The following is a 19698-nucleotide window of genomic DNA, read 5'->3' on the forward strand; positions in this document are numbered from 1 at the left end:
ATTAACTGTACATTTCTCAATGACATAATGGTTAGCTTTAAATCAGTTATATAAAATATAATTCACAAAATTAATCAAGTCTAGTTTTCAAGGCTGTTCACATACAGTTTTGTCATAACCCTGCTTACAAGAAATCTTTATATTTCAGATATAAGACATATTTCAGATATTTCAGAAGCAGGTGGAAATAGTTGTTCGTTTTTCTTTTCTTTTTTTTTTAATTTGGCAAAATCTATACGTAGAAAGATTCCTTATGATCTGCAGATGTAGATGTTTATTTGATTATCTACTGTTTTTGCATACACAGCAAATAAAATCCCTGATTATAAATTATATCCCAACAACCAGAAAAGAATTATAACCATATCTTGTATTGCATCTCTTGCAACGAAACCAACAATCATTTTAGCGTGGTAATTTGAGACATTTGAGCTTGAAATGGGCTTGCTCAACAATTGGACACATTATACACATGAGATTGCTTTCTTAAGTACTTTTACAAAACTTTTTCCCAAGTTTGATCTTTAGAGTTATGAGTCGTGATGTAAAATGTGGTATATAATCTTTTTTCTTCATTTTATTGTCATATTCTTCTTTAACACTAGCAAAATATAATGCAGAAATTATTTTGGAAGGCTTCAACATTAGTCAGACAAATTTATATGAAAAGAGATTGGGAATATGTATAAAGCCAGAGGTTTGAAATGTTTTACTGTAGCTAGTTATTTAGAAGCATGGACTGGCCTCTTTCCTTTCTAAAATGCATGTTCGGCTAGATGACTAGAGACAGTAAAAAATTCTAGTACTTCTCCATGTGCTTACATGGCTGTCTAGAACTGTAACCAAACTTTAAGATGAGATAAAACAATATTTTAAAAAGTTGAAAAATGTGAGAAATAAATAACACAAAATGCTTTATTTCCACTAACAATAGTTAAGATAAAACATAGTTTGTCATATATTTGACAAGCTGCATTTAATCAGATATGAAATGAAAAACCTCTGAACTTCTTGTTACTGTTGTGGGAGAGAAAGAATGAGTGTGCTAGACAAAGCTTGACTTGGCCCATTCTCATAATACTAAATGTTGGTTTAATATATACAAACTGCCTTTCTGCCATGTATCTGTGTAAAGTATTTCATGGCACTCATGCTCTGACCTGTGGTGGACTGTTATGATCATTGATATAAATGGATCAACTTTCTAACATGGCTATGAGGGATTAGTTAGATTCTGCTAGAAACATTTTTTTCTACTTACATTCTCTTTCATTATCTTGAGTGGAAAGACATCAGAGAAGGGCCAGTCAAGCCTTCTTGGGGAGCACGTTCCAGAGCTTGAACACAGCTACAAAGAAAGGCCATCAGTCATATTCTGCCAAAGCTGGCCCAGATATTGGCAGGACTGACAAGAAGGACCTTGGAATCTCTTCTGAAGTCTCAGAAGGATGACAAACCACAGCTTCCAAAATCATGAGATGTAGAGTTTTATTGCCAGTGTAACAATCAGTATTATTACTAATTTAATATTATCAATAATGTTTAATAATATTATTATAGGTAATATTATTAAGCACCAGTAGTATAGTAAGTATATTACAGCATGACACAATCTTAAGGTTGGAGAGTTTAAGATTTTAAAGAGTCATATATTTTCTGGGAGTGAAGAGGGGGCACTAATCATTTGTATTTTCATACCAGCTTCGCCTCTTATCACTGAGACCCATTTTAATAGAGCCATTTCAGGAGCCATTTTTCACCTCCATGATGACTGGAATGTGCTTTCCTTCCTCTTCCTTTTTCTCCTGCTCCCTTATAATTTTCAAAATTTGTGAATATGCAATTCAATATAATATAAAGGTATCCTCTGTTTATGGTATGAAGTTTTTTCTGAATACACTTGATCCTAATTAAGTTGAAACTATGAGTAACTTTCTAATTTCTCAGATAGTTGTACATAATTTCCACTAGATCTAATGCCTCTGAGGAAGCAGACTGAAGTCTACGAAAGCTCATGCTGTGAACTTCTTTCTTTGTTAGTCTCAAAGGTGCTACAAGATTTCTCGGTCCACTGGAAATAGCTTAAACTGCAACATATGAAACAGATCTGATTTCCAGAATATATTAGTAGTAGTAGTAGTAGTAGTAGTATTTGCATTTAACATTTGCTTCATATTAAAGTTGTCATGAGAGGTAAATTTTGTTCTGTAAAATTGTTACATGAAAGAGGAACAAGTGGTGTAATCCTAATCCAGTAGTCAAACTCTCAGTGATTAATTATTCTTGGCTACTGCTAGCCATGTGGTCCCTTTATAAGGATTCTATGACCATTAGATTTTGATTACTTTTAAAACAGAAAATGCCATATGCCTGAAGAAAGAGATCTGTGCTACATGAGGATAGTGATGTACAGTATGACCTCTTCCTTGAGATTAATTAATATATACCACTTGAATTTGGAAATTTCCTATGACTAAGCCTATGCCACTAGTTTCAAGAGGTTGATCATGCCCATTCAAGTTTCCAGTAATTATCTAAAGTTTATGTGCCAATATAACAGAGGATGCATTTGTATTTGTGAATCTAGTTATACGAAGTTGAAAAAATACAGTTTAAGTATAATGGGTCCTTGGTATCCGCTGGGGTTTGGTTCCAGGACCCCTCATGGATTCCAAAATCCATAGATGCTCAATTCTCATTAAATACAATGGCACAATAAAATGGTGCCTCTTGTATAAATTGCAAAATGAAGGTTTGCTTTTTGGAATTTATATATATTTTCTATATTTTCAAACCATGGATGGCTGAATCCTTGGATGAGGAATCCATGGATACAGAGGACTGACTGTATACATAATTCAAAGTGCATGTTCTTAATCTAGTTGTGTTCTACCCTTTTAAATTCCCTATCTTTGTTTTGACTCTGATCTTCCTGATGGCCATCTAACCTGGAATACTGTTCTTTTTTGTTTCATTGTAACTTTTTTTCCTCCCCCTGCCATCTGACAATTTTACATTGTTTATCTACATATAGCTATAGACATAGATGCCACTGGCTTAGATGCAGAAGAAATTGATATTCCAGCAAACCATCGCTCCCCCAAACCTAGTGCAAACAGTGTCACATCACCCCACTCCAAAGAGAAAAGAATGCCCTTCTTTAAGAAGGTAACACAAACATCCAAGCTGCCATCTGTACACCTGCTCACTTGCACTGCATCACATTTTGAGTCCTGTTGACTGTCTGTGTCTTTTGACAAGCCAATAACATGCATGCTGTTGTTATTCTTTGTTTCTTTTCCATGCTGCTGTAGCTAAGCAGAAGCAGAAATCGGTAAGTTTATGCTGACAGAAGCTGTGTTTTTTCTGCCACTGGCATCATTAGCATCATCACTTATAGTTTATATAATGCAATGCAATCATTTAGAGCAAAGGAAGAAACTGACCAAACTGCTAGCTGATCTAATACAGTAAAGACAAGCAGACTAGGCCCTGTGAATAACTCAGTCAAACTTTGCTTATGGTACTTTTCCTTTTTGATGGAATAATAGGCTGCCAAGGGAATTTCTTTAAACATCCACAGAAGGAAAACTTTGACCAGATCAGATAATGCACCTCTCTAGTGCATGCATATTCTTTGTCATTTTTCCAGATTTTTTTTCACTTGTAATTCAGTCTTATAATTCATTTTTGTTAAATCTAAACAGATATTCATCTTGTTCTTTAAAAAGAACTTTCAGTTTTTAATTTAGTCAGCATTTAAACTTCTAATCCACTAGGTGCAAAATCTGCAGATGAGCAAGACCAGTGGAAAACTGCAGGCTTGTTTTGGCGGTCTACTGTGAGTTTTTCCTATTGTCATATATAAATTCTTTCCCCATTGTTCTTGCCTTCTCCTCCAGCAGTCAAACTGTAGCATCTTTCCTATTAGATGACAGAAATGGTGACTCCCTTCATAGGGAGGCTGATAAATGTGGTATATCATCATGCTGTTTTCACTCCTTTTCCGGGAACTACAAGATGCTTCTAAAGACTTACACAGCATTTCTTATTTAGCAGCCAATTATAGGCAATTAGACAGTAAAATTAGAATTTTTAAAGGCACTTTCAGCTTTTAAAAAAATAGATGTACACCATATATCTATATATAGTTTACTGTATAAATTATCTTCCAGCAATCATGATCTGACAGTGTGGTCTATGCTCAATAACACTACAGATTTCTAATCTTCATGACTGTCTAGTCTACTGCAAACCCTGTTCACTTCTCCTTTTGAATTAAAAAAATTCCCTTGTTTGCCTCTGTTACCTTGCTTTAACATAGTTACTTTGCTTACTATTTTACAGAGTGATAACAAATGACTGGGTCACTGGATGATTGTTGTTGTTTTTTTAAGACCAAGATATATTTGCAGTTAATAAACAGATAGTTTTTAGATCATCATTGCTGCAATCCTATGTATACCCCCCCCCCCTTATTTTTGTTGATTTAGTAATGATGGGCCATTTCTAGGAGCAGCATCATTTCTAGGAGAAGCATCTTTAATTATTTTACTTACATAAAAAAGAATTTTGCAAATCATAATAAAATCATTCATTCTTGTCATGTGTTGACATTTGTTCATCATAATCTGGATGGACTTTCCAGCTATATTGCTACATAAAAAACAAAGCATGGCCATCAGGTGGAAAAATCCACCACTAGCTTAGTGGTATGAGCTTGAAATAGCAATATAGTGGCCAAAGTCTATTGTAGCACATTTCAGCCCCTTAACATATAACCATTAACAGTATTGTTAATTACAGCTGGGAAACAGTGAAGGATTTCATACAATTTTAAAAAGTACCAGTATTCCATCAAATAAGGTAATTTGTGTACCTACCCTAATTTTCAAGGGTTACAATTAGTGCAAGGTATTAGTAGATAGTCTCTATAAGACATGATTATTTTATAGCAGGGCACTGATCTGCTAAACATAAGAGAGTTGCGACACAGTTCTTAAGGGCTGAAAGAAAGGTTAATAATAATAATAATAATAATAATAATAATAATACAGTAATGCATGCATCGGATTATATTCATAGCAAATATAATTCTAAGCATATCTTCAGAATCACACAACAGATGTATAGACTACTATTAAGCAATGAAATCTGGGACTCTAAAAATTAAATTCACATGCTTCTGATGCCTTCGGCACTGTTCATCATTCTTCCTATGTTACCAATTATATGGTGAATTTACATGTAAACAGAACGTCTGACAAAAATATGTTCCATGTTTTAGACTGCTTTAGATGGCTGCTTGCGTGGCTTTTTGTGTTGTTGATGTATTTATGTTTGTCTATATTTGTATTCTACCTTATTGCTTTTTCTGTGTTTACACTGGGTACATGTTGACTTACTGAAGTAATCAACAATGGCAAAATTCTCTGATGTTGATTGATGTATTTATACTATGTAGGCCCTTGAAAAATAGATCTGGCATACCTACTTTTAAGCTTTTTCCAGGTTGGTGGTTTTAAATTTGAAACATTTTGACCTCTGCAAGCAAGCAAAAAAAACAAACAAACCTGAAACAATATTTTAAAGAAGCTGAATTTTTAAAAAAAGAAATCCACATATTTGCATATAACTGTATGATACATTTTATACATTGAATGGTCAGTTATCCATTCATAGATTTTGCATGATACATGAGCCAGTAATTTTTGACACACTGTTTGTTACAATTGGGGGGGGGGGGGGGGATATTAGCAAATCTTCCAGAAGGGAAAGACTGCTGTTCCAGGTTCTGTTTAATGTAGCATTCAGCAGTTGCTAACATAATCATATTTATTACTATAATCATATGCCAGTCTAATATATAGGTTTGAAAATACAGGTTTGAGTGGTAAAACTTTAGAGTGAGCATTGGGAATTCGCAATAGTGTCATCATGGTTTTGGTGTTGTGTACCTTCACGTCATTTCTGATTTACGGCAAACCTATCATAGGGTTTTTTATAACTCACCCAAGGTCACCCAGTGAGTTTCCATGGCCAAGCAGAGAATCAAATCCTGGTCTGCAATCCAACACTCAAACCACTACACTGTGCTGGCTCCATTATATCATATAGTTATATTGAGGGATGGAAGCTGATAGTTCCTTCCTCTTGTTTGCTTCTTGTCTCTGATTTCCTTAATAACATTATTAGATTTTAAAAATGATTTATATTTATTTCTGGGATACCAAAAGCTGATGACAATTCTGTATTTATCCATATTCCAATTATATGGAGTGAATTATTGACACTGAAAGTTCATAGCAAATATATTTGCTATGTCAGTTCCATTTTAGAATATAAATTAAACAAGCTATGTAAATAAATCTGGACAGAAGCATTTACTAAACATTCTCCTAAATTTCAATAAAATGTTGTTTGTATTTTCGGAGTGTTTTCTGAGAAATATTGAAACTGGATATTGAGAGTGCGTTTTCTCTTTATCAGACAGAGCACATCCCTCCATATGATGTAGTGCCTTCTATGCGACCAGTAGTCTTAGTGGGGCCTTCCTTAAAGGGATATGAGGTAAGAAAATCCGAAGGGAAATGTCCATTTTTATATAGCCTTTTTTCTGTGGCAAACTATGAGAAAAAGGAAGAGTCCAGTTAAAATAATACTTGTTCTTTTCTAAGTGAAGTTAGAATTTGGTAAATATACACACTATACTATTTTGAATACGTCAGATGTGTGAAATTGCATATGACTTCCCTAGAACCATTATAAGGCATTATTTTATTCCTGTATAAATTTAAATAGTAATTGATGACCCACATGTTTTGTCTGTTGTAAAATAACTAAATGGTTTTTTTCTACTTTACTTTCAGGTGACAGATATGATGCAAAAAGCATTATTTGATTTTTTAAAACATAGGTTTGAAGGGCGGTAAGTAGTTGAGATCCTAAACAAATTTAAACATTTTTAATTATCTATCTAAATCTTTGTTAAAATAATACTTATGTGTTGCTGAAACTACTGTCTGCAGCTCACAAGAAGCTCCCACTCATAATTTTGAGAACACACAAAGGGAAGGAACTAAAGAAATTAATACTCTTTAAGTTTTAATACTTAAAACTAATGAATTTAATAGTCACAGACAAAACAGACTGGCAACTTCAGCCAGCTTCAAGCCAGCTTGGGGGTGTGGCATTTACATGCACCATACCCCCAAGTCATGCTGGGCAGCTTTGGGGCAACTTGAAGGTGTGGCATTTAGACACCATATGCCCTGGAGCCAGCGAAAAGCTGGATCCAGAGGAAAAAAAGGGGGGGGGCTTTTTTCCTTCCCAAATAGGAGTGGATTTTTTCTGGAAGCTGGCTGGATTGGGGCCACACATCTGTTTGCCACAGCCCCAATCCACCCTAAATTGGGTGTCTCCAAGCTGCCCCATCAGGGCCATCTGTTTCGCCCCTGAGTCTTCGGGCAATTTACAGGACACAAAAATTAATGTTCATTACATATGCATGATTATCTTTCATTGTCCATTTTTAAAATTTATGCCAGCCAAGAGGCTGTAGCCCCAGAAATCTCTAAAGTGTGCTGTCTGCTGTGTACAGCAAAATCAAACTTTAAGAATATAATGGCAGGCTAGTATGAGCCCACTTTCAGGTGGTGAGCTATATAGAACAGGATTTAAGGATCTACAAATCTCTGTAAAACTGCCATCCGTATATATCCAGGAAATACTTGTACCATTACAATGATCTCTAATGGTTAAACATAATAAAGTCTGTTCTAACGACACACTTTGTAAGATACTAAGGCGATGACAAATCCTTTGAACCCTTAGAATGAGTATCTAGAGAGATCTTGTAACATCTTTGAGACTAACTGAAAGAAAGAAGTTAGGATTCTTAGAATTAGTTCCACATCTGCTCATTCTGACCAATTTTTCTAACAATTTGTTATTAGTACGTTATGCTTGATTGTGAACAATACAAAGCAGTATTACATATTTTACAACCAACATTCTTGGTCAAAGTTTATACAGTTGTTAGTGGATGTTTAACTAAAACACATGCATACACACATTTTCAAAAGAAAGTACCAGTATTACCGTAGTCATTATTATAGCTTATAATGGGATGGAGAAGGGTTGAAAACAGATTGTCCTTTGAAGCTTCTAAAGCTCATTTTGAATCTGTTTTCTAGAGTCTACTCTCAGTTTGGAATGGGGATATTGGAATGGGTGACAGCGGTCAGTATTCAGAGGTGGGTTCTATGCAGGGTCCAAGGAGTCATGAAGTACAGGAAATATAGTTTGCTACCTGAGAGTGGCTGAACTCAAGAGAATAGAGTATCTGGCAATAGGATACAGTAAATTTGAAAAAAGGAAAAAAGTTTTGGGGGAGGAGTGGTTTCATGGAGATGGTTAGACAGCCAGTTAGGTCCTGTTACATTTCTAGTGATGTTAACTACAAAATGGGATTAGCCTAAAATATATTATTTTCCATTTTCTCCATTCTACTGCATGGATAAATGAATTGGTTCAGTAGTATTGTTTTTTTTAAAGTACACTTGCTTAAAATAATTAAAATAATAATTTGTCAGAAGAAAATGAGGGGCAGCACCCAAAAATCAAAAAGGGAAAACTTCAAACCGATAATGTGATTTGTAAAAATTGCTTATTATATCCTCAAGGTATTTCAGAAATGACATTTTGTGGAATCATTGTCTCAATCTTTTTTATTCTGATAGCAAAAGCTAAAACTGTATACCTGAAAGATGCATGGGACACTGTGTTTATTGGGGAGGGCTATTCATGGAGAACAAATCAAAATACAACTCTTTTTTTCCTATTCAGTATATCAATCACACGGGTCACAGCAGATATCTCGCTTGCCAAACGTTCAGTGTTAAATAATCCTAGCAAGCATGCGATAATAGAACGATCCAATACAAGGTCAAGCTTAGGTAAGTGTATGGCATAACAAAACCACAAATTGCTATGTATAACAGTCCAAAACAGTTAATTTTAATAAAGGGGGGATTATTCATATTTACTCCATATAGAATGCCATCATGATAGCACTTGGCATTATAAGATTTTGTGTATAGCAGATATAGTCCATATAGACCAGGAGTGGGAATAATGTGACTCTCCAAGGTTTTGTTGGATTCCTGACATGGTTTATCAATGGCTGTGCTAGCTAGAGCTGCTGGGAGTTGCAATTCAGTAATATATGTAAATCTATATAATAGACACTTCTTAGACCCTGCCTCTCCTTTTGGAAGTCGTGTTTGATATATCTACCTTCCTAAGCCAGCACAGGTACTTCTTGGCTAACTACCTAAACTTATGGACATGTTTCAAAATTGTAGCACGTTTTCAAGATGATTCTTGGAATATATCCTGGTCAGATTACTCCTATAATTTTCCCCAAATAATACACCATTTCAAAAAGGAATGGTCAGAGTTCAGAAGTAAGCCCAGTGTCCACTTCTTATAGGTTATTAGAAGCTGGCTTATGCCATGTGTACATCTCATAAACCTGTTGTTACATAAAGAAGAAAGTGCTTTCTTTAGAATACTTTTGGTAATCTTTCCTTTGAGATATGAGAATATGTGATGATCCAAATAATGTTACTCAGTGGTGATTTATTTTCTCATTCTGATATCTACAACTAAGCAGCAGTATTTGTGTCCTCTTTTAACTTAGCAAACAACATATGTGCTATGTCATTATGATCACATCATATAGTCTTTGAACTCAGTAGAACACATCAGTTTTTCTCTACAAAGCTGTGATGATGTAATATATACATTATGTTAATATAGGCACATTCCCTAAATTAAGGATAGGCAAAGTATAGTTCTTCAGATTCTTCTGGACTAAACCTCCTAGCATCCTTCACCATTGCAATCTAGATCATCTGGAGCTGTAGTCCAACATCATCTGAAGGGGTGCATGCTTACCACCCCTACCCTAAATAATTTAGGCACACTATTTTGTGCTACACCCTTTTAGTAAGTCTTTTTAGAAAGCTAGTGTGATGTAGTGGTTTGAGCATTGCACTAGGGCTCTGGAGACCAGAGTTCTAATCCCCATTCGGCCAAAGAAACTCACTAGGTGACCTTGGGCAAGTCACACTCTCTCACCCTCAGAGGAGGGCAAGGGCAAACTTCCTCTGAATAAATCTGGCCAAGAAAACCTTGTGAAAGGTTTGCTTTTGGGTCACCATAAACCAGAAATGGCTTGAAGGCACACAACAACAAGCTACTAATTCTGAAATATTATTTATTATTTCTTGTGATTGTCATAATTCTGGAAGCTCAGAACAGGGACCATCATTGTTCCAGCCACTGAAAATTGTTGAACATAATTTATTTTTTTACATATGAGTTGAGAGGTAAAAGTAAGCTTTAGCACACTGTAGAACTATGTCTGATTACATATTTCAGCAGGCCTCTGCTCCAGCTTGCAACTTCAGATGTTATTCAAAAGTGCATTTTAAGCAAATAATAGGTCTAAAAAAAGATTTAAGAATCAAGTAAATGTATATGGGGATTTAGTGAACATAGTTTTGGTTATCAGAGTGAGTTTGGAGTAAAGATGTATTTCTGTATATATTTACATTCTGAACATGATCTAACTAATCTTTCTTTATTGCCAGTCTTTACAATGCTTCCTTTTGCTACTACATGGCTGTGGTATCCCCACCCCCACCAGTTCTTTGTATATTCTGCTGTGGTTGCTTCACTTAGTTTTTTGGATTGCTATGTTCTTAAATGAAATAGGCAATTGCTGATTCTCTTTTTAGTCCTGTTAGTAGTAGTGGTACAGTAACTTGCTTTCTGCCATTCTTGACCAAGGTGTCAGGCACACATAAATTATCACTTTAGATTAATAGGGTTTATATTAATGCATACAGTTATGCATATTATTTAATATGACCAAAACCAAATCAATGACTGTGTGCAAACTACCACCTAACACTGTGATTTTACATGGTCAAAAGCTGTAGCCATTTATCACATATTTAACAATGTTATTTCTTTTTCATGGTCTCTGTGATTCTCACATATCGATCATTCTGCATCAGCACAGATATCTTTGAAAGCTTCTAGAAGTGTGTTTTGACAATAACCTACCTCCTTGCCTGCCCACAAGCATGCCATGCATTCCTACTGAGCCCAATTCCTTTTCATCTGCCATCATGCTAAGATCTTCAGAAAGATCTGAGGATGTTTTCAGTTCAGTTTGTCTGTTTCACTCATCAGGGGCTTATGGTCCCAAAGATTTTCTTCAATATATGTCTTGAGTGTGGAGCAAAGATTCCGATTCCTGTCATGCATATTACATCCTCTGTCTGGGCAAGGACCATGTGAGTGACCAATTTGCCAGGCTGGTTGGTGGCAAATGAGAGGTAACAGAGCTTCCCATCGTAAAGTTCTTTGGCGAGAAGAGGTGCTGCAGACTGTATCCCATGCATCCCAGAATAACCATCTTCATACAACTCCTCTCACCCTTTTTCAGCTGTGGAGCAACAGCTGGAGCACTTGCTGAGCCAGACTCTTTTTTGCCCTTCATGAAATCTCTTCAAAAGATAAAATGGAGCTGTTGGTTCTGACACCAAAAGAGGCTCCTAAGCCTGCTTCCAGGACTCAAAATTCTAGAGACACTTAGCTCACGCCAAGCAGGTCCCTGGAGAAACAACTGCAAAAAGAGAAATGTCCATCCTTTCAACTTCAATGGAGCCTAAAAGAAGAAGAAGAGGGATAAGGACCAGCATCCTACACTCCCAATCTTTGGTGACTGGGTCCTTCCACTCAGAAGCCCCACCAGTCTTTGTCTCACATTCTCACCTCACTGGCATCTCATCATTTTTTGAGTCTAATTGCAGAAGAAATTGCTAGAGATCTTGATACACAGTTCATATTGTTGGTTCCTCCCTAGCCACGGCAAAGCCCCAGGTTCAACTCCAAGAGCATTGGTTCCTGAGGTGTTGGAATGCATCAAACCCAACAGAGAACCTCATCCTCCCATCTCATCTCAATACTGGAGTATTTCTTGGTCCTGGTGTGATTCCCAGACTTAATGGATCTCACATTTTCCATCTCATCAGGACTCCAGAACTGCCTCTCAAAACTCCTCCTCTCCTCAACATTATTATAGTCAGTCAAAGTATCGTTCTTCTGCCAAGAAACCGCTTGACATCCCAAGTGGCATTTCTGATTTCCCCTTTCACCAAGCAGCTACCAACCACATTTCATTCAACAACTGGTTAGTACTCTTTTTTGGTAAATGGCACACTGTCACTACCAATGCACGGGTTCTCCATATAATTCGATGAGGGTATTCCATACAGTTCTGTTAACTGCCCCTGGTGGTAACCTTCAGATTCACATATCTTTCAGACCCTCTTTTCTAGGACATCCCTGGACTCTGCTGCTGGAGATCAAGGTGATCCAAAAACCACCTCTGAAAGTGGTTACTGGATATTGATATGAAGGTAAGTATTAATATTGTACTTATATGAAAATAAGTATTCTGTAGGTCTGTCGAGATCAATTTTTCTCCTTTGTGGGGAGGGGAAAGGATATTCAACAGGGTAACATGATTGTACCCTCCTATGCTCCTACAGAAGAGTGTGATAGAGTGAGTGCACCCATCTCTGTCACCTCTTGGGTTCTGCTCAAGGTACTTCATGATCCCCTGCCAGGACAGAGGCTTGCGCCTGATCTTGGATCTAAGGGAAGGTGATTCCTTCATCCTTCTCAAAACAGTCCAAAATAGTTATCCTGTCAAATATCCTTTCCTCTCCCCACAAAGGAGAAGGATTAACTTACAGGATTCTTACTTTCATATTAGTATCCACCCTTCATAGGTGATTTCTGGATCACCTTGATCCAAGCAGCACAGTCCAGGTGCGTTCCTCTCAGTACTTCACTTGGTACTTTACATTGTGCCCAACACTATTAGAAGCATACCTTTTGTCTACCTATGCCATTTCTGGTCCTCACTACAATCATGTCTATGTCAGGCTGGGGTGACCACAGCCTGTAGTTTATGGTCACCAGCACTGGTCCAATCCAAGTGTCATAAAAATGTTCTCAAATTGCTTACAGTGTTTAAAGTGCTTCTTGCATTCTAAATACTTCTTCAACATATGTGGCTATGGACAACATGACTCTAATCTTTTGCTGCAACAAGCAAGTGGCCATGCATTCTTGCACCTTCCTTCAGTTCACCCTCTAGATCTGCTATTGTTGCACATGCATGGTTCCCCATATTCCACTGTTTTCTGGAGCGCTTGGATCTCTTATCCATGTGACACAGATGCTTTGTGTAGACTTTGCCCACACCAAACCTATAAAATGACATCCAACTCATAATGTTTGCAGCTCACTAGCAGTCAGCAAATCACTCCTATGCAGCCAAGTAGACCTCCTTTCTCTTCTTTCTATAGACTGAGGATGTTGCATTTGACAGCTTCTTGCTCAGACACATGCCTTACTGCCCTAACATCTTGGAAAGCTAAATACATCTTGTACTTTTCCCTGAAATTCTACCTAGTAACCTAGTGACTCACTCCAAGCCACAGGATGCCTCCTCTTGGACAGTGAACCCAAAGATAAGATTTTCTTGAAGCATTATATACACCTTCATCCACCTAATTGCAGACCACTGCCTACTGAAGCCTACCATTGGTTCTTACTAAGCTTATGACATGCTCCTTTGAACAAATGGCATCCTGTGATTTTCACCTATTCTCCTGGAAAACATTCTGTTTGGCCCCCACCACTGCCCATAGGTCCGGTGAATTGATAGTGCTTAAATGGATCTGCCTTACTTGTGCTTTCTTAAGTACAAGATGGCCCTATCCATGGACATTTCTTTCCTCTTGAATGTGATTTCTGCTTTTCTTCTTAACAACTGGTCCTTCCCACTTTCATACAGTCTCATCTTCTTATCTCAAGCAGGTTTGCATAGCTTAGATATTTCTTGGACAAAGCAGTTTAGGACGTCTCCTTGGCTGTTTGTCACCTTTGGCATGTGTAGGAAAGGAAAGGTGATCTCATCTCAGTGTTTGTGCCATTGGATGGTGAACATTGGAAACCTCTTCCCCGAGACGTCAAAGCTTATTCAACTCACATGTTAGCCACCACTATGTGTCTTGGAGGGATTCCTCTCCCAGAACTCTGCTTAGCTGCTACATGATTGCAACAGTCTATATTTCTGTCCTGTTACAGAGTGGATGCTCCATCCCGAGCTGATGCTGCTTTTGGTGGAGCAGTGCTCTCATCTATCCTGGCATGAGCTACCATCCTTAGTGAGTTTAACTTGCTATTCTGCCATGTGTATGAGTCACAGAGACCTTGAATAAGAACAGGTTGCCTATCTGTAACTATGGTTCTTTGAGTGGTTATCTGTGAACCCACACAACACATCTTCCTCTTCTCTTTATATCTCCCTTTCTCTGGGTCTCCCAATGGTTGACTTGAAACTGGGTTTTGGCAGAAATGCATGTCTTGTGTGTGGGGGGGGGAGCAGGGTAACTACAAAAACATAACTCTAGAAGCTTCCAAAGAACTTCACACAAGTGCAGAATAACCAATATGTGTGAGCTTGAACAGCTAGGCAGCTTGTTCTTTTTTAATATACTGTATTTGTATCCAGCCTTTCTTCTATCATGGAACTGAAAGCACTGTATATGAGATGTCCAATATAGTCTCCCTTTCAAGTACTGAAAAGGTGTGGACTTGTTTAGCTTCAGTATGATAGCTATATCATGTATGCTCAGACTATGCCCTGGGATCTTGGGTGTCCTTATACCTACAAAATAACTGTTCACTTCAGGTTATTAGACACTTATTAGACATTATGTTCATAAGCATTTATGAACATAAAATGTTACCAACTATATTGAACCTGCTGTATTCTTAATATATCTGCTGAGTTGATGCCAGCCAGCTATTCCCCAGTACATGATCCCATTTTATGTGGTCCTTGCTCACTGGTGAATAATTTGCCTTACCTTTTTGATATCTATCATACATATTTGGTGTGCATATATATATATATATATATATATATATATATATATATAAAAATAATATATTCCTTTCAGAAAGGTGCCTTTACTCAAAACACATGATGAAAACTCAGTAGCCATATATCTGTTTTTGTGTATACGTGGCATCTGTATGAGCTGCTGAAACAATTCTGTAGCTTTTGCTTCATTTCTGCATCAGTCTCAAAACCCCAACCCTTTTTCTTGTTTGTTCCCCATGTATGTTACATTTTTAGCTGCTATTGTTGTAACCTTATCTCATTCTGTATGCTTTGGACAAGAACCTGATTGTCTTGGGTTTTTCCATTCTTTGCTTCATTAATGCCCACCCTATCCAGATGTTTTGGGTATGTATATATGGTTGCTAATTGTTTTGTTTTTCCTTTTGTGTATGTGTTGAGTACATATTGTACCTTACAAAACCACTATCTGTTTCTAATAGCAGGTTTTGTAATGGTTTAAAAAAGAAATTCATGTAGGCCCCATTCCCATTATAAAAAGAATCGGATTGCTGAGCGAATTAAATGACCCTAGTTTCCATTTGAAACTGGTTCCTGTTGCGACGTGATCGAATCTGTCATGATGAAGTAAGGCAAAAGCAAAAGAACTGTTTTTTGCAGACACCAGCTAAAAAGAGGCTCTTTTGAAAAAACGTGATTCCAAAGCTTGTCGAGCAAGTGCGAATGAAAGATTGGAATCGCAGCATTCTACAGGGGAGGGACTAATGGCAGGGGGGCGTTTACCATCCCTCCCCATTTTGGGGAGATGTCACCCCCCCCCAGTGCTGTCTTGTCATTATTGGTGTGATATTTGGTTCCTTTTTAAAAAATAACTAAGCGCTTAAGTGACAGAATGGTTTAGCAACTACTTGCAAAGGTGCTAAACCACTCTGTTGCTTAAGCACTTAATTGTATTTACAAAAGAGAGAGAGAGAAGAGAAGAGAAGAAAAAGAAAAGAAAAGATGCCCTGTCCTCCTTCTCACAAGCCTCCATGGGTCCCGGTGCCCTCCATTTCTGTCATCTTCCTCCTCCTCTTCTCCCATCCCGGCCTGGCGATGTCCCTTCCCTGGCCCCAAGCTCCCTTCCCAGCCTTGCCTCCGTCTCCTCCTCCTCCTCCTCCTCCTCTTCTCCGCTCTCCACGCCTTGCCTTGCTCCATTGCCATCCTCCTTGTCACACTCTCTCAGCCTCCACCCCCCCCCCCCAAATTTCCAAGCTGGTCTTACGTCAGAAGATCGACAGGGGAGTTTAAAGCGGTGCTGCCAGTGGGAACCACAATTGCCTAAAAAAACCAACAATCACACAGGGTAAGGAAAAAAACCCTTTCACAATGAGAACTAGGGGTCTTTTGAAATCGCTTTCCAAACCGGGGCAGGAGCGAATCACAAAGTGATTCATCCTGCCAGTGAGAATGACCCCTTAGATAATATGGAATTCTTTAAAATGCTGCTCATTTTAAATAAAGTTGCAATTGGCATGAAAATTGGATTTCTAAACCATGTACCTAATATTGACACTGCATTTGGCCAAAAGTAATAAATACGTACAAAAAATGCTTTTTGGAGCTATTTGTTACCACAGTTCTCCATGATGCAATAAGACTATATTCCTACACTTTTGCATGTGTAACTTGGCTTTGAAAATGTTGCTTTAGAAGTTGTATTTAATAGTTTTGTTACTGTATGTAGAATGCATTATTTAAAAACCCTAGATGTTTGAAAAATCTGCATATTTTAATGAATGTCCAGTTGATGGTCATCTTTTCACCTAAAAACAAGTATGCAAACCAAATTTATTGCAGTGTTCACACTAAAAATACATTGGTTTAGAATGTTAATATTTCACTTATTTTTAACACGTCCTTTCCATGTCAGAACTTTACAGAATTTAGTGGAATGCTGTTGCTAAAGGATACTTGTGTTTTGGTTTTCATGTATTTGCTCATGAAGTGTGAATTTGGTAGGTTCATACTGATAACCACATCACATGTTGGCCAGAATTTTGTGTCACACACTTCATTACATAACCATCTTATTTACATAGCTAAGAAGTGTTTCACAGTCCGAAACACACACACACACACACACCCCACTTATCAGGAAATAGCTATTGTAAGTGACATGGGTTTGTTCCCCTCTCAGTCAGGAGGCAGCTGACTGACATTTCTGCTCCCTCCTGTGAGCAGTCTCCAGTCAGACAGCCATAAACTGGATCCCGGTTACAGTTCCCTCTCACACCAGAGGTTGTTTGCAGGAGGGGCAGAAGTGTCAGTCAGCTTCTTCCCAATCCACAAGGGAATAAAGTCCTGCTACTCACAGTGGCTGCTGCCTGGTCAGTGAAGATTGGGGAACTTTCACAATCCCTACATAGGGAGCATGAATGCTAACCAGTCACAAATATGTAACTCTGGGTGATTTCCAACCATATTCCCTATCTCTAATTAGGAAGTACTGTAACAATGTTTAGCAGAATTTATACACCTTGAACAAGATTATATATCTTTTTTTCAACTAGAAATAGTCAACATAATCTATTGTAGAAGTGTGTGTTTGTGTGTGTGTGTTTCCATGTACTGCACATGTTCATCTGTCTTCACCATAACTCCAGGTGTGTGGAATCTAGACACCTAAAATGTGCCATGCATACCGTGGGGGCTCTGATATCTGTTAATTTTGGGGCAAGATTTAGGAAAGGGAAATCACTAGGCTGAATGATCGTGACAGGGTGAAAGATCTTCAAGAAAAATAAACTCAGTATTTTTGGTAGTTTAAACTTTGGTGAGTTTAAAGATTCATAAAGACTTAGGCAAATTGGACTAGAAAAGTACAGTAGTTTTTAGAATGTTTCACCTTTAAAGTGGAGGTTGGGGGCTGTGGAGGCATGGGTGCTTTGGGGCCCATTGATCACTATATGCAGGATTGCAGATAGGTGCCATTTTCTTTCACCCAGATAACTTCAGGATGAGGATGGGAGGGAAATGAACTCTGATTTGACTTAACAATGTGGCATTTTCATGACCATTAATGAGTGTGATGAGGGATTCTTCTGGGTTTAAAAAAGACATCCATCAGCAGGCTGCGGTACTACTATGATGAGGAAGTTAACCCCATATGTTGAGCCTGTTCATATGTCCCCCTAAAATCATCAAAATGTACCTCTCAATTTCATGAGGAAAACTGAAGACTGTTTAGCCATCTGACCATTTTTCCTCCTTTCTTGATGAGGTTGTGACATTTTTCTCTTCTGAATATTACTAAACAGCTTCCTAGCTGGGGAAGACAATTGTGTCATTTCCTGAAAGGTTTTCTCAACACAACCTTTTTAAAAAGAAGTTGCTCTGTGAATTAAAGCCCATGTCAGGAATACTTGATTCCTTGTGTTTTGAACTATGTATGGCCTGTAATGTGACAAATGTTTCATGTAGTGAAGCTAAGGAAATTCTTTTCCATCATACATTATCTGATTCTCTTGTTCATATTACCATTCTCTTATCCATTTGAACTTTATTGTCAAGCTGGCAGCTTTCATAGGATTGATAAATTGTTCTCTTGTACAGCGCTTGTTGTATTTGAATCTTGGGGTTTGACGTGAAGCATGCTGATGGTTAAAAATGTGCAATGTTTGGATTACCTACTTAAAAAAGATTTTTTAAGAAACCCTGCATGTTAATACTGTACTTGCAAAGCACAGTGAGATTGTGTGAGCCACCTTGGGGGTCTTTCTGGGAGAAAGGCAGCATAAAAAATGAAACAAATAATAATAATTCTGGTGCATAGATTCCTAATTTTCCTAATTCTTTTGAATCCACATATGGAGGAGGAACAGTACTCACTTAAACCTGATTCGACATGTGTGCTGATGTGAGTGATTGTTTGCCTCCACATACATGAGTTGGATGTGAAAAAAGGAACTACAGTCAGACTGGGACCAAAGAGTATGGAATCATTATTTAAACATCTGTTTCTAGCAAGGATTGATAGATAGCTCCCAAATTATTTCATTACCTTTTTCTACTGGTATTGTGTCTGATGGTCTTGATGTTCAGAACTACTGCTTAAGAATGAACATTACATTATTGGTTATTTATTAAAACAAATTGACCAGGAATTGTGCATTGAGAGAGAGGTGTATCATGTAGCTGTGTTACATGATGCTACCCCACCCATCTACACAATGTGGCTATTTCCGTGTTGCCTAAGAGTAAAGGGATGAGATTTTGGGAGGTTGCTTTAGATGACACCCTTACAGTGTGAGCCACTACAGGAATATGTTTGGATGCATCCCTGCTAATCTTCTTGCTCTCTGAACATAAACACCCATGTTGGGTGGACAGCTGTGCTATTTACAATGTTATTTTGAGAGGAGAATTTGCTCATTGTGAATTTGGAACACAGTTCCACTGCAATGAATAAGCAATAAGTTGTGGTGGCATAAATCTGACTTACACTATCATAATCCACTAAAAGAATGCTTACCATTGTTTTGCAAAGGGATCTTACAACACCTTTGAGACTAACTGTGTGGAAGAAGTTGTAGCATAAACTTCCATAGACTGGTCTACTTCCACAGATGAATAGAGGAAGTATCTGAGGAAGTAGCTTAAGTCTAGAAAAGCTTTTTCTACAACTTGTATACAGTTAG

General features: G+C 37.6%; 1 protein-coding gene across 7 annotated transcripts in view; it reads left to right on the top strand.

Moving 5' to 3' along the window:
• CACNB2 (calcium voltage-gated channel auxiliary subunit beta 2) overlaps window positions 1–19698 on the top strand; it is a 172054-nt gene that overhangs the window by 143043 nt on the left and 9313 nt on the right. For 4 of the 7 annotated variants that reach the window (XM_089533321.1, XM_089533322.1, XM_089533325.1 and 1 more), the window contains 4 exons: window positions 3035–3168; window positions 6490–6570; window positions 6870–6928; window positions 8848–8957. In XM_089533321.1, the coding sequence (XP_089389447.1) occupies window positions 3035–3168; window positions 6490–6570; window positions 6870–6928; window positions 8848–8957 (384 nt within the window). Of the gene's footprint in view, window positions 1–3034; window positions 3169–3314; window positions 3335–3779; window positions 3842–6489; window positions 6571–6869; window positions 6929–8847; window positions 8958–19698 lie in introns of all 7 variants that reach the window. The other 3 variants (XM_089533323.1, XM_089533326.1, XM_089533327.1) reach the window with 2 other exon arrangements.

Source organism: Sceloporus occidentalis, unplaced genomic scaffold (assembly GCF_023333645.1).
Source record: "Sceloporus occidentalis isolate IW3139 unplaced genomic scaffold, rSceOcc1.0.p SCAF_7, whole genome shotgun sequence".
Classification (NCBI taxonomy): Eukaryota; Metazoa; Chordata; class Lepidosauria; order Squamata; family Phrynosomatidae; genus Sceloporus; species Sceloporus occidentalis.